The sequence below is a fragment of the Bactrocera latifrons genome, unplaced genomic scaffold (assembly GCF_001853355.1).
Source record: "Bactrocera latifrons isolate USDA-ARS-PBARC rearing strain unplaced genomic scaffold, ASM185335v1 scaffold_162, whole genome shotgun sequence".
NCBI classification, from domain to species: domain Eukaryota; kingdom Metazoa; phylum Arthropoda; class Insecta; order Diptera; family Tephritidae; genus Bactrocera; species Bactrocera latifrons.
In genome coordinates, this window is record NW_017535097.1 from 556,264 (window position 1) to 572,066 (window position 15,803).

Here is a 15,803-nt window from a genome sequence, read left to right on the forward strand (position 1 = left end):
TTTTTGCTCTTCATTCCGATGATTGTTGACTTGTTTGCATGTCAAGCTCATAAACCAATGTCTTATCTTCAGTTATAATGCTCTCCAAGAATGTGAGTTATAAATTCGCACAATCAAGCATGTATAGTATGGATCTGTATACGGTATCTTTTATCTTAATTGAGCTTTAAAACTGAATCACCGTAAGCCTTTTGCAACATTCGCAACAGAAATTTGTGCAGAAATACAAAATTTGACAGAAATTCTTTGTTCGATATTTTAACCTTTTTTGCACTACTGTGAAGTACCGACTTAATCAGCTGCTTTGAACAAATTGGTTGGCAGATCACGCTCATATGTAGCATAGTAATTATATATAACCCTACCAACTTAGTAAAATGATTTTTTTTTTTAAATAACACTTTAATTACCATTTCCATGTTGTTTTTTGTCACAAGATGTCACATCTATATCTATTACTTTTAGCTGATACCAACAACGGTTAGGTGAACAAAACTAWTATATTACAAGARTATACAAGTKTAAGGCATGTTCTTAAAAATATCTATTACGATTGCTTAAACATTTGTTTGATATGACCAAGTGGCAGTTTAATTGATTCTATGAAATGAAAATCCAACGACCRTATTTGATAGCGCATTCATATGAAACAAACAATAGAAACGGCTAGACATATAGTCCACTGCGACTTATTCCCATTTCTAGCCCGGAACCGATGGAGGCAGTTGCAAGTGCGATAAGCTGTAGGAATTTGAAATAACATACATATACATATATATGTGTATATATATATGCAAGCGTAGTAATCTGTATGTGAATTTGATTGGTTGCTTAGAAAGCGAACTTTTCATTGTTTGAAWATTTCTTAAGAAATGCTTATTCTACGTATATTCCTATCTCAAGTTGCACTTTACTCAAAGGTTATTTAAAATAATTTAAAATAATATTTGAAAACAACACTCTGTTAGTAACAATTTGCAAAATAGCCAGTTAGTTCCACGCTTAAAGCGGCTCTTTGATGTTCGCGTAAAATTGCTGTGTTTCAGTTTCCACTTTAGTGACCTTTCAAGTGTGAGGTTATCAATTTGCAATTTTATTTGTTAGTTTTCAATAATATTGATGTAAATAATAAGGCATGCGAAATAAATTACAAAAAGCTGCACAATAAAAAAYTGTATTTCAAGCAAAATGTGGGTGTTTTCTTTCAGAGCCCTAAGTTAATCTAACCAATATCTACCAAATAGATAWGGGAAATATATATTTGGTAGATATAATATAACCATTTTGAAATCAAAATTTCATAAAGTGATAATGTCTTTAGCAGTCAAGACTAAAACTTTTTATATGCAAAATGAAGAGAGAGTGAGCCAGATTGCAGCGCCTGATCGTTTTATTCTCACACAACCGATAAAGTGCTTTCTAACAACTCGGATGGGAAATCCACATAGTTCTACCAACTCAGTAGCATTCTCTAAAACGTACAGTAAAACTTATGTTGGATCAACTCGTTTTAATAATTTAACAAAAAAATATTTATATACACCCCGAAGATCCCTGCTTATAATAACTAGCCCTTAATTTGGTTTAACACTCAAGAGAAAATGAAAACAATGCGACAGTGGATAAATTTAAAATTTAATATTGCTTTGTGAAATTCCATTATCATCTATTAAAATATTGAACTGACATACACACATGAGGAGCACAAMAATCAATTGCAGATTTCAGCGTCTTTTTGCTCCTGCTGCCTGCTGAAGCATGGGAAGTAGTACCAGCGTTGGTGTCGCGCAAACTCCTCGCCATCTTTCAAGGTCTGCGGTAATTTTCTGCAAGTACAGCAAATGAGAGTCTCATTCATATATCTATATTTATCTATTTTTGTACATACTGATTCATAGTCTCTGGCAGCGCCAAACACAAAATCGCACCCAAAAACAATATTATTGAGACGTCTCTTATACACATCTAGATGTGTATAAGAGACAGCACGTGGTGTACGGAACATGCCCCAGAAAGTGTCTTTCGTGGCAACGAGTTTGCGCTCGTCGGCCGCCTTCTTCTGATAATATGCTACGAACTCTTCGAATACTTCGTCTTTCACTTCGCGTTTGTTTATTTTGGCAACWCGCTTCAGACATTTGACGGCGCGTTCATAGCGKTGTGTTGTGATCAGCCACTGTGCGCTCTCACAAATCAAAAATGGAAAAGTGAATACAATCAGCGCAGGCATAGAAGCGATGTACAGGTAGAGGCGCCATGAACCGGACCAAAGTGCAAACCATGGTGTGAGTACCAAGCCGGTAAAATAGAATACACCGGTTATCAGATTCAGGCCGAGCGTGCGCTTCTGTGGACACAAGTATTCGAATACTGCAAGCGAAGTTTTCATAATGAAAAATATGGAGTGAGTCACATATTATTTGAACTTACCCATTATATACATGAGGTAGAACAGCGTATCTGTGGAYAGGCCGGAAACGAAACGGAAAAGCGCAAATGTTGGCAAATTATTGGCAAAGCTTGTTAGGAAATCACCTAAAGCCCCACTTAAAGTTGTGCAAATCATTGCAGGTAGACGTCCGACTTTGTCGGCTAAGAAACCGAAAAACATTGTTCCTGCAACGGAACCCAAAAAGTACAGCGATTGGCCTACCGCCGACTGAAAGGCGTCATCACATACCCAATTGAGCTGAAAGCATTAGCGTAAAGATTTTACTTTAGAGTTAAAATTATACATAACGTATGGGTTTAGGTCTAGTTTTTATACGTCCATTTAATTGTATATAGAAAGAAAGATAGAAAAAATTGAGGTGTGATCTGCCGCGATATAAGGTCTATTGACACCTCTCTCACAACGAATCACATAGGCCCCGCTTAGTTATAAATTCCAGTGTCCTATTCAGGAGATGTGATTCCTATTTCAAGGCCTTCATTTTGCATTTACAAACTGCCATGCAGCCTGCATGAGGTCCTCTTGAGTCGCAGAACTGGTAGTTTACAAAGGAAGCTATAACCATAYTAAATACTTAGGTGCTTCTTGAGTTGCAGTGCCACACAAATACAGGTATATAATGAGATTAAGATTGTCTCAGATCCATAAAATGTTTAGTTTAGTACTGTACTACTTACTTGTGTGGTGATGGTTTGATATCCTCTCTCATATTCATAGATCCACTGCTGACATGGTCCCACTTCAGCAACAATTGGCTTGCCGTCGACTATATCGTAGAGACGTGTGCAGTGTGGACTCTGAGTTTGGGCGTAAACCGCGCGAATTTCCTCAAAACTAGCGTTGGCCAACTTCTCGTGATAGCACCTGGTTGAAATTCAGAAACATAGATTCAAATTAAACACAAAATTAAGCATGCATGTAAAACGGTTTTAAACTAAAACAAGTGCTGGTGTATACATTTCATATTTTCAGTAATGTGGAAACCACTTTAGAAGACTGTTTGCACTTTTAATGAAAATATTTTAAGGTGTTTTCTTATTAACTGTCCATACTTCAAATTAAAAATTAAGAATTAAAAAAAAAAAACTCTTTTAAATTTTTGTTTTTCACCCCTTGCAGCACTAACTCGCTGAATTTTCCACAAAACAAAAATCCGTTTGCGACTCACCAATGCTCCGGTGTAAAAGTAATCAGAATCTGTGAATAATAATGAAGCGACGAAAGAATATTCACAATTCCGAAACATAACAGTATAATGTATTGAAAACGTCCGAAACTGCCGCACTTTTCCAAAACCACATCAAAATCCATTTGCATTTTATTAACAACTGTGATAGTTATTTTTACTAAATTATAGAAGTTAGAAAACGTTTACTAGCATTCGATAAGCGTGCACTCCTTCGCTCTATCTATTCACTATGCGGTCAGTTAGGCAATATATCCGAAAGCTACCGGAAACTCCCAAACATCAGCATCACCTTTTATACCCTTACGGTACACTTACCGTTGTGCAAATAACAATAATTACTGCGTTTATGAATATCAACAATGACGCAGTCGTTGCACAGTGTTATCTTAAAAATTGCTTTTATTCTATACCCATACAACATTGAAAATTGAGTTTTGTAATAAACCCTGAGGAGTCAGCTTTTCTCTTATACACATCTAGATGTGTATAAGAGACAGCTGTACTACTTACTTGTGTGGTGATGGTTTGATATCCTCTCTCATATTCATAGATCCACTGCTGGCACAGTCCCACTTCAGCAACAATTGGCTTGCCGTCGACTATATCGTAGAGACGTGTGCAGTGTGGACTCTGAGTTTGGGCGTAAACCGCGCGAATTTCCTCAAAACTAGCGTTGGCCAACTTCTCGTGATAGCACCTGGTTGAAATTCAGAAACATAGATTCAAATTAAACACAAAATTAAGCATGCATGTAAAACGGTTTTAAACTAAAACAAGTTCTGGTGTATACATTTCATATTTTCAGTAATGTGGAAACCACTTTAGAAGACTGTTTGCACTTTTAATGAAAATATTTTAAGGTGTTTTCTTATTAACTGTCCATACTTCAAATTAAAAATTAAGAATTAAAAAAAAAAACTCTTTTAAATTTTTGTTTTTCACCCCTTGCAGCACTAACTCGCTGAATTTTCCACAAAACAAAAATCCGTTTGCGACTCACCAATGCTCCGGTGTAAAAGTAATCAGAATCTGTGAATAATAATGAAGCGACGAAAGAATATTCACAATTCCGAAACATAACAGTATAATGTATTGAAAACGTCCGAAACTGCCGCACTTTTCCAAAACCACATCAAAATCCATTTGCATTTTATTAACAACTGTGATAGTTATTTTTACTAAATTATAGAAGTTAGAAAACGTTTACTAGCATTCGACACGCGTGCACTCCTTCGCTCTATCTATTCACTATGCGGTCAGTTAGGCAATATATCCGAAAGCTACCGGAAACTCCCAAACATCAGCATCACCTTTTATACCCTTACGGTACACTTACCGTTGGGCAAATAACAATAATTACTGCGTTTATGAATATCAACAATGACGCAGTCGTTGCACAGTGTTATCTTAAAAATTGSTTTTWTTCTATACCCATACAACATTGAAAATTGAGTTTTGTAATAAACCCTGAGGAGTCAGCTTTGTTGACATATTTGCTTTTGTAATAGTTTGTGTGAATGTATGTATGTATTATATATGTCTCTTATACACATCTAGATGTGTATAAGAGACAGATTTAGAGCTGCCCAAGAAACTATTTTCTGCGTAACAGACGGAAAAAATTTTCATATTTTTTATCAAAGCCAACACACGGTGCATATGCGCTAAAAATTTAAAGTTGTCGCCGAAGCACAAATATTACGTAATGTAGTAGCTTGACTTGACTTTTACTTTCGGCAACGTTTCTAAGCACATTGTCTGTGTGTCAGTGTATGTGTCTGCGCTTGTGAATTAAATGTATGCGCGCCTATTTACTAAGCAGTTGATGTATTGCTAAACTAATATTTCATTTATCTAAAAACTCTTCATTRYAGAAAAGTGCTTGTTCGGCTTTATTTTTGTTTAGGTTAAGTCTGAGCACAAGTTCTAAGTCTAAATAAAGTATAGTAATTCCCAACCCTCGTCTTTAAGCAACTTAAAAATTGTACGTCKATTTATGTTAGTAAAAGTATAAGCTAATATTAGTTCACTTTCCTTCTAACCGGCTAACCGTTTGATTTCGAAGCGTGTTTCGTTTTGATAACTTKTTGTTTGCATACCTTCCTTTTTTTCAAGAAGCTGCTCGCTTGTCGGAATCGTCGATATTCAACGATTATAGCATATAGTTGCCCTACAAGCTGAACAATCATAATCMAGTGCTTGTATGGAAAACTTTTTTCATATGAAGAGATCGTGAAGATACACGAATTTGGCGGATGAGGTGACATAAATCAGTTGAAGTGTTTATTTGCATACCTTATTTGGCGCTTTGCCTTGTTAAAGTTGTGTAGCTGTATACATATATGCAAAAATGTAATCTACATACATATTGTCCAGGTTATATTGGTATATATTTCTATAACTATAWCGTGAAGTTATACAAACAACTGTTATATACTTTTAATTCAACTTTTCTTAAATTGATTCTTAGCTGTGCTCTTTCACAAATTTAATGTTACCTTAAATGAAATTATTTCACCTCATCTGCCTCGCATTGCAACACAGCTACTGTTGCTATTTATTCAGAGTGCTCTAACTGTTGTGAGTGCATAATAAAAATGCATACGAGAATGCAAATGTAAAAATTGCTAAGTGAAAAAGTATGTGTGCAACATTGACACATTTTCCGGTTCACAACCTTCGGTGCCACCTCCCACATTTTAGATGCGTACTATACATGCATATATGTAGATGGTGGATGTATGTGGGTGTTTATGGTGTATGTATATATGTGTGCATGCTTGGAATTCCTAATGTTGCAAATAAAGTTGGCTGCAAGGCAAAGCAATATTCAGCTGCATGGCGCGCACTTGGCACTCAGCAACCAATGAACTTGACAAATTTCCACATTGCAACGCGGCAACAACAACGCATGCATACAAACGACGTACACATATGAAAGACGAACTTTTGAAATACGCAAAAAATGAGGAAAAACACTAAACAAAAAAAACATATAGCCACGCATACATACACCCTGCTGAGCGGCATTAACGCGCGTGTATACTTAAGCGCCGAAAAGTAGGCTACCCACCGTGACATTTTAGTGAACAAATCTACCTTTTTACGGTTCACAAGCGTAGGCAAGCAACCTCTCTATCTTCTGACGTTGTTGTTTACAGCTTTGTTTATATATGTATGTCTATAAATATACATAAGTGTGTCTGCTCAACGTTGTTTGCCGTCTAAGCACTTGTGTGTGTGTGTGTGTGTAGGTGAGTGTTTGTTTGTTATGCCGCCACCGACATAATGCTAAGTAAAATATAAGTACAGTAAGTGTATGTGTGTGCATTGTTGTTGCTATGCATYGACATTACTTTCCTCTCAGCAAGTCATATGTAGGGCATAATTTTTAAAGTGTTGTATTTGCATAACCGATATGTAAGCGAGTGAGTGTAGTGTTCACATTTTTCAAAGACTGTATGTGCAGTTATGTTAGTGTATACTCCATATACAGTTTCAGTGACGTTTTCCCCCCCATTTGCGCTCTTTGCATTCTCCCTGTGTACACTCTCTCCTATTTCAACATTTTCCTTCTTACTCCTCTTTATTATTTCTTTCATTTAACGAATTTCAAAGTTGAAGTGTTTATTTGCATACCTTATTTGGCGCTTTGCCTTGTTAAATTTGTGTAGCTATATATATATATGCAAAAGTATAATCTACATACGTATTGGTACGGATTTACATACATAAAACTCAAAACTTCTGTGCATTAGGTGGTGTTTGTAGCCATTGCACTTACACTGCAAGTCAATGGCAGGGTTGAGGTTGTGCTAAGGAGTGCGAAAAAATTAAGTGAAAATCCAAATTGAAATTTTTTTTCTTCCAATAAATTCTTCTCTACGGGTTTCTTATACAAAACACGAATATGAATTGGTATTAGAACTTTGTTCGGATGTTTGTTACTTGTAATAAGAAGAATATAATAACTCATCGTACATTAGATCGAAATGCGTAGGAAGCATAAGGAAGATCATTCAAGCCATTTGGCTGCCTGTGTCACAAAGTAATTATAATTGATAAAATGAACAATTGATCTGGTTTCACCACGCTGAGGTATCTTATAAGCTTTACACTAATACACATCATATATTATATAACGAAGCCAAAACTCGACCGCAAAACAAAATGGTGTAATTGAGTCGATAAAGAATAATGTGCTAAAAGTGAGTCATTAAGGGGTTTCAAAAAATCGATTTCTTTATTGTCTTATTAAATTCTGCAACACCTCCAAAATATTGTCCTAAATTTTCAAGCTGATCCGATTAATACTTTCGGAGATAATAAAGAACTCGAATTAGTCGGATGCGCAGTTTTTAAACGCATTTGTCTCGAAGCTTTGTTTTTGAAATCGGTTGGCTAGATTTTTCGAGAATTATTCAACCGATATTCATGAAATTTTGCACAGGTCTTTGAGATAAAATTTTGAAAGACTTGGACGAAGCAATTTTTTTTTATACAGTTCTTTGAAATAAAGTTCTTAAAGACTTGGACAAAGTACTTTTTTTCGATTACAACTATTTGAAAAAAATGTCGCGGAATTTTCACTTCAATTTAAATTTTTTTGTACAAATGTCGACGGAAATGGCGTCGTGAAATATTTTTTTCCAAAAATTTAAAAATTTCTTTGTTAATTTTGTATGTTTGTTACAATACAAAATTCTAATAAAATATTTAATTTTTTTTTATGAGAAAAAAATTGTTGCAAAAAAGTTGTTTTTTACCCAAGGAAACTCATGTAACCCCTTGTTAACCAGGGAACCATATTTGTAATAATTCCTCACTAATGACAGTCAGGTTAGGTTAAAAGGACGATGTTTACAGGGATGTCACTTGGAAAGCTGCTACATTGTGGTACACACAACTCTTATATTACTGATTATAAGATCCTCATAAACCGCGAAGTGCTTTGAGTCTGCCAAAAATGGAGGAGGGTTATGCCAATTGCCGCTATATCATCTGTCTAAGATATTTTAACCACAGTTTTGTAAAAGCTGGATAATGGAAAAAAGTGGCTGGACATTTCTACCTCACCCTTCTTCATACAACTTGAACAACTTGCGTCCGACMAGATTTTTGGGCAACRTCGGGTAAGATACACKACTACTASGGCAAGATGGACTTTGTTAAGGGCAATAAGTTCAGTAGATACCTGCGTTCTACTCTAGACGAAAAATTAGATCTAGCAGTCGTCGAGGTGCTCACTTGGTCAACTCATTGATTTCGTTTTGAACTCAAGTCAGGACTTGCAGTCCTTGCCTGGCTTTGAGCACACAGTTAGTGAGCTCAGCGCTAGTATTGCCGCTCTGCTGTCAAGGTAAATGCTTAGCTACCTGAAACGGCTGTGTTTCGTAGTAGTACGTCTACTGCCACCTTGCACTACTTCAGYCTAAAGATAAGATGGATGGAGAATCTCTTATAGAAGATTTCCCCTCCAACCTTCCCTCGTAGTTTCCTAGCCGTGGAAGAGTTCACCTCTTCTTCAYCAACTTCTCCCTGCCACATAATCTTCTTCGATATTTGAGCAGACAAAATGGCGCCACGAGTAGCTTTTGAAATGCAGTTATGCAAGTTAGCTCAATAACAGCCAACTCAGTGGTATTATCGGGCAGTGAAGAAGGAATTTATCGCGACAAAATAAATGCCTATTAAAATTCTACAAACCTCTGTCCTGAAACTTTCTTTATATATGAGTATAGTACATTCTTAMCCATTTTCGAATTATATTTCTGATCTAGTGAAATTATTAACTTTCTAAGGAAGTTGTAGCCCTCAATGAAACAATGTGAAATTATGGGTACTTTGTCAATTACAGTTCGTCGATAGGGCTTGGCTTGCAGCAAGTTTAAACTGGCTTTAAGTAAGGCTTCAGGTGAGTAAGAGAATAATCCTCTTCATCGAATGTTGTATATCTGGGCTGTTAGTGTGTTCGTATATACAGTGAAAACTATACTATATGGTTTTACACAACTTTTTTAAACAATTCATTTTTTAATCAAAAACAGAGTTTTTCAAACTACAATATACACGCTCAACAAAACACACAATTTTAAGGAAAACTTCATAAAGCTCTGAGAAACTTTAATATTGATATTTCCTATAAACTAACTGAAAGTAGTCACCTCTCCACCAAAATTTCAATATGAAATTCCAATTCCATATAATCAAACACTAAAAGCACATACACAATTGAACAGTCCTACTCTCAGTTGTTATTTTCAGCGTCTTTTTGCTYCTGCTGYCTGTCGAAGCATGGGAAGTAGTACCAGCGTTGGTGTCGCGCAAACTCCTCGCCATCTTTCAAGGTCTGCGGTAATTTTCTGCAAGTACAGCAAATGAGAGTCTCATWCATATATCTATATTTATCTATTTTTGTACATACTGATTCATAGTCTCTGGCAGCGCCAAACACAAAATCGCACCCAAAAACAATATTATTGAGACAAAAATGGACGGCAGTGGTTTGTATAAGTAACCGAGGTAGATTACATAAGAGCTAAGGCTAGTAAAAGCGAAGCCGGCAACATGTATATTCGCCATGCCGCGACCGCGTACCGAGGTGGGTATAAATTCGGAGGCATACTGCGCCTCTGCCTCGTAGCTCACAACGACACCGTAACGACCGAGACCGACCATAATAGCGAGAATGGTCGCATGCTGYTCGGTATCAAGTGTGGCAATCAGAAATCCAGTAGTGGCAACAATTACGGCGCTCAGTAGTAGCGTGCTGAAAGCCATGCCCTTACGACCGATGCGATTCTGTAGCAGAATAATGCTGAAACCGCCAATAATATAGACCACCGAAGTAGCCGAGAAGAGGAAAAATGGTGAGGAACCCATGCCTTCCATATTTTTACTGATCACATCGACTGCGAGCGATATGAACATGCTATAGTAGAAGTGCAACAGAAAGAGAAAACAAAGAGTCAAAGTATTAGTTTATATAAAACGTGACATATTACTCACGATTTCAACACCATTATGGTGGTGAATTTACGTAGACGTGGTGTACGGAACATGCCCCAGAAAGTGTCCTTAGTAATCTTCAATTTGCGCTCGTCGGCCACCTTCTCCTGATAATATGCTACGAACTCTTCGAATACTTCGTCTTTCACATCGCGCTTATTGATTTTGGCAACACGCTTCAGACATTTGACAGCGCGTTCATAGCGTTGTGTTGTGATCAGCCACTGTGCGCTCTCACAAATCACAAAAGGATAAGTGAYAGCAATCAAAGCCGGTACGGAAGCTATGTATAGATAATTACGCCACGAACCGGACCAAAGCGCGTACCAGGGTGAAAGCGCCAAGCCGATGAAATAGAATACGCCGGTTATCAAGTTAAGGCCGAGCGTGCGCTTCTGTGGACTCAAGTATTCAAAAACTGCAAGCGAAATTTCCGTAATTAAAAATATGGAAAGAGTGACCGATTTTTTGAACTTACCCATTATGTATGTGAGGTAGAACAGCGTATCTGTGGATAGGCCGGAAACGAAGCGGAAGAGCGCAAATGTTGGCAAATTATTGGCAAAGCTTGTTAGGAAATCACCTAAAGCACCAGTAAAAGTAGTGCAAAGCATTGCAGGTAGACGTCCGACTTTATCGGCTAAGAAACCGAAAAACATTGTGCCTGCAACGGAACCCACAAAGTACAGCGATTGGCCTACCGCCGACTGAAAGGCGTCATCACATACCCAATTGAGCTGAAAGCATAAGCGTAAAGAGTTTACTTTAGAGTTAAAATTATATACAAGGTATAGTTTTAAATAGAATTTATATGGGTCCTCATGAGGACATTGGGAACATAAACGAATACTCTTGTCTGCAATTAAATTAAAACGATGGAAATGCTGTCATTTGAAAACGCCGCGAAGCCTAAGGTTACTAAATTGCACTTAAGATCAATCATACGAGGTCTGTTGCAATAAGAGCACAAAGAAAAAAATATTTATTCATTCGTTTTTATTTTCGACATTATTGTTGTTGTCTTCAAACTGATCCCAATCCAATATCAAGCACTTATGCTAGTGCTTCTTTGAATTGGAAAAAAACTTCTGGAACTCAATTTTTGGTATAGCCTTCAGCTCTTTAAGTGATTTTCATCTGTTGTATAAAATTATGGTCCCTTAAGCATATTTTATTTTATAAAACCGATGTATGAGATGTATACTTACATCTGTGGTGACGCTCCTGAAACCTTGTTCATATTCATAGATCCACTGCTGGCATTGTCCCACTTCAGCAACAATTGGCTTGCCGTCGACTATATCATCGAGTAGTGTGCAGTGTGGACTCTGAGTTTGGGCGTAAACCGCGCGAATTTCATCAAAACTAGCGTTGGCCAACTTCKCGTGATAGCACCTGATTGGATTACAGAAACAMAAGTTTTTATTAAAAGCTAAAAGCAGTACTTTTGGACACTTTATAGCGGTAATTACCACAGCCMCAACTTTTTATACGTTCAAAGCACTTTTTACTTCATTCGCTAAAAATTCGAACTCTTGGTAATAGTATTTGTGTACATTTCTTGAATTCTCTCACTTTTCATACTTCATTACAACGCATTAACCGTTTTCGAAATAAATATTTCATATCTAAAAATTTACCACTAGCACTTCAATTCTATGAATTTTTTCAAAAAACAAAAAAAAAAGAAAACTGCTGCTGCGACTCACCAATGATCCGGTGTGAAACTGATTAACGTCTGCGAAAAATAATGCATCGACGAAAGGATGTTCGTGATTGCGAAACATAATAAAATGAGATATTGAAAACGTCCGAAGTTGCCGCATTTCTCCAGGACAGCATCAAAATCCATTGGTGGCAGACCCATTTTGATWTTTCTTCACAAATTTAGAAATAGTTTAGTAGAAATTAAAATTTGTTCCGCACAACTGTTTTCTGGCATGTGACAGGCGTGCACTCCCGCGCGTTAACTACTGAGTATATGTTCAGTTAGGTGGTACTTCCGTTTGGCACCCGCAATTTTGAACGCCACGATCTACTTTTATACACTTATGCCGGCTGTTTAAAGTTGCTGCGTAAACAATGGCGCTGCTGACGCACAGTGTTTCGCTCACAGTATATTCGTGGTGCGAGCAGGTGATTAGTGAACTATATTGCCCATACAATGACCTGCAGTTGAAAAAAAAATAWYAAAAATTTCAGAAGTMMTCCTTTAAAGRAAAGTTGAATTTGCAGAAAACSCCTTTAAAAATAAACTGTTGGTTTTGATCTAAGAAAGTTGTTAAACAAAAACAATTTTTTAATTTTTTAAGGCGCACACGCGTGAAGCTTTGAAAATTAAAATTTAATTTGTTTTGAAATTTCGATAGCTTCTGCCTTTAAAAATAACATACTCAAATTTCAAACCRATATCTCAAATCATTTTTGAGTTACAGACATTTAAAGGGAAGTCGCTCAGCTGAAACACTTAAATTTTTAAAAGCGAATTTGGGCAGCCCAAAAACAACATAAATTTGAGGAAAAATTTAACTTTTCATAAAGCGTTCCTAATTTCTTAATTTTTAAGTTTTTTTCGCAGATCATTGTACGGATAATGTCTGCTTGTTTTACAATATTTTTCTAAATTTTAGGAGTAATTCACATAGAAGGTCGGAAACACTGCAGCAATGGAAGCACTTGCATTTAGTTCCGTTGCATATATTTTATATTTTCTTTCCAAAAATTTCACTTGAATTATATGTGACATACGCAAAACGAAAAAATAAATCTTACATTAAAGGTTTTTTTTGGAATTTTCCAAAATTACAGYTTCTTTTTGCCGAAAGCGACGCACTGTGCCTATCCGTCCGAAGTCAAAAAACTATATATCTGTTGTGAGACACTAAAAGCAAAGCCAATTGTCAACTGAAACAAAAATACGCAAACAAATAACAACAACCTAGAAGACTTTCACTTTCGACAGCGTTTCTAAGGCTCGACATTAATAAAATTCTACCGCTTGCTCACAATATCTAAACTGGGCTATGTGATTTCTGTGTATGTGTGCGCAGGTGTGAGCATGTATATTTACCTGGCAGCTGATTTAATTCGAAATAATTTATTGACCTGAGAACTCTTGGTTGTAGAGCAATCGTCTTTGATTTTATCTACCTGTTGATCACGCTTATCAGTTAAAATGCAAGTACAGTTATTCCCATGCCAAACTATTTATAAATAGAACGGCTAATTATGTTTGTGGGCATGCTAACAATAAGTCGCTTTTAACCGGATATTTGAGATTTTTGAACGCGTTCAGACAACGAAGCATATTCTGAGGCCACAGCCATACCATAGTTTGTGGTAGAGATCACAGAAAACGGAGGGACACCGAAGCGCTCGTATCCGATCCAGACCTGTGTAATACTGAGTAGTAATGGTACTAGTACGTACTTAAATACTTTAATTTAAGTTGTACTGGTACTTGATATTACCCAGGTCTGATCCGATCACTGTGTTTTGAAATTTGTCATTGCTGACATTTTTGAAATTCCTCCAATGATTGCAGATATATTTGTATGGAAGAGTGAATAATATCGTATTACAGAAAATTCTTAAATGGTGATCCAAATTATACAAATTAGATTAGGGGAAGTATTCTGAAATTAACTCAAATGGTATGGCAGAATGAAATGCCGTCGTGCTAACCCTATCAACAACACCATSCGAGTGTTTGCCGATACTGAGCAACAAAAATTTCGTTTTTAGAACATGTTGCCATGATTCTTATTTACCACTTTCATACAMACATATGTACTATATAAACAAACAACGATGGAAGTCTAATCCAAAAACTCACTCTTCATATGGAAATGTACTGCATTCGGTTAAATGGAGCTTATATGCCACCATATCACTTGAACCGTATAATCTATCATAATAAAGCTGTAAATATTTTTCAATTCAGTGCTAATTGTGTTACCGTTAATAGCGTTAGTATGTTATTATTTGAGAAAAGCCCTCATACCAGACATCATATGAGGAATGTGCCGAATCATTTGCTTCAAATGTGGAAACTGTACATTTCACTGAATTGAGACAAACAACGAAAAATATTTTACATAGAAACAAATAACATGAGCCGCATAAAGTTAAAAAAAAAAAAAAAAAAAAAAAAAATTGGAATAATCATGCTCTATTTTTCACTATTTATCTTTTGTAGTCTTTGTATTTGGAAAAGGATAAAAGTTCACCGTTTTTATAAAATAGACACTAAATGATCGTCCGCACATGGTTCTTGACAATTCAGCCATAAAATCTTTTCACGACTTTTTTCACAGAAATCTCTTTGGATAACAGAAACTTATAGGAAAGGAAATGGACTCAACAGTTGCAAGGGACTTTTTTAGTGACATGCGGTCTACGGTCATGATAGTAACCTTTTTAATGAATAACTTAATAAAAAAATTAATGAAAAAATATTCGCGCTTGCAGAAGCTTTTAATAGGGAACACGATCAAATCTRAACATCTAATGAACCGAAAAAAATTAATATGGGCAAAAAATATTATTTCAAGGTTCAGCGTCTTCCACATAAAGCGGTTGTTTTGAATGGTAGTGGAGTTTCCTATAACGGCATTATCTCTGCACTTCTGTGAAACATTTTTTTTTTTTTTTTTGCAAAAAATGACAAAAATGTACCAGAAGCAAGTTTTAGTAGGCGTGGTAAAGCAGTTAAGCAATATTCTCTTCGATTGAGAGCTTTAAATTTCCAGCAAGACCGGTCAGCAGTGGCTCAAGTATTACATGGGTTTTGAATTTTCTATAACTTTTAATGAACAATTTTCAAAATATCATTCAAATGCTGCTCTTTGCTCAAAAGTTTATTTATTTACTATATAAAAATAAAAGAAATTAATGATTATAAGTATTTTGTCGGCCGTCAAAACGCAAGTAATTCTTTATAATCAATATTCCTGGTTTCACAGCTGCAGGTTCTTTGACCATCTGGCAGTCCAGAAGGCTCAAGAACAGGTCTTGTCGAATATGCCACACATTCACAGTTTGAACAGGCGAAAAATATCTTTAGAACGAGCAGCGTGCACTTTAGAGCGAAGTGCGTGCTGCTATCGATCAATGGCCGAATTGTTTCAGAGCTGTCGGTGAGCACATAATTTC

General features: G+C 36.2%; 3 protein-coding genes across 4 annotated transcripts in view; 1 reads left to right on the forward strand and 2 right to left on the reverse strand.

Annotated features, from left to right (window-relative positions):
- LOC108966509 (low-density lipoprotein receptor) overlaps positions 1-15,803 on the forward strand; it is a gene marked incomplete in the record, with an annotated part of 366,712 nt that overhangs the window by 154,953 nt on the left and 195,956 nt on the right.
- On the reverse strand, positions 1,682-12,818 carry LOC108966510 (organic cation transporter-like protein). 2 transcript variants are annotated; one of them, XM_018929451.1, is made up of 7 exons: positions 12,359-12,818; positions 11,858-12,044; positions 11,128-11,386; positions 10,650-11,067; positions 10,106-10,572; positions 1,889-1,928; positions 1,682-1,826 (listed from the first exon to the last, which is right to left on the reverse strand). In XM_018929451.1, exons 1-7 carry the CDS (start codon positions 12,514-12,516, stop codon positions 1,712-1,714), a joined length of 1,644 nt encoding a protein of 547 aa, XP_018784996.1. In that variant the 5' UTR covers positions 12,517-12,818; the 3' UTR covers positions 1,682-1,711. The 2 variants fall into 2 exon arrangements, with proteins under 2 accessions (XP_018784996.1, XP_018784995.1); XM_018929450.1 differs by lacking the exons at positions 1,682-1,826; positions 1,889-1,928 and adding an exon at positions 9,660-10,003 and having other exon boundaries at positions 10,066-10,572.
- LOC108966494 (organic cation transporter-like protein) lies at positions 1,941-3,844 on the reverse strand. Its single transcript, XM_018929423.1, has 5 exons — positions 3,621-3,844; positions 3,130-3,316; positions 2,431-2,689; positions 1,990-2,370; positions 1,941-1,954 (listed from the first exon to the last, which is right to left on the reverse strand). The coding sequence occupies exons 1-5, from the start codon at positions 3,767-3,769 to the stop codon at positions 1,941-1,943; spliced, it is 990 nt and encodes a 329-aa protein (XP_018784968.1). The 5' UTR covers positions 3,770-3,844.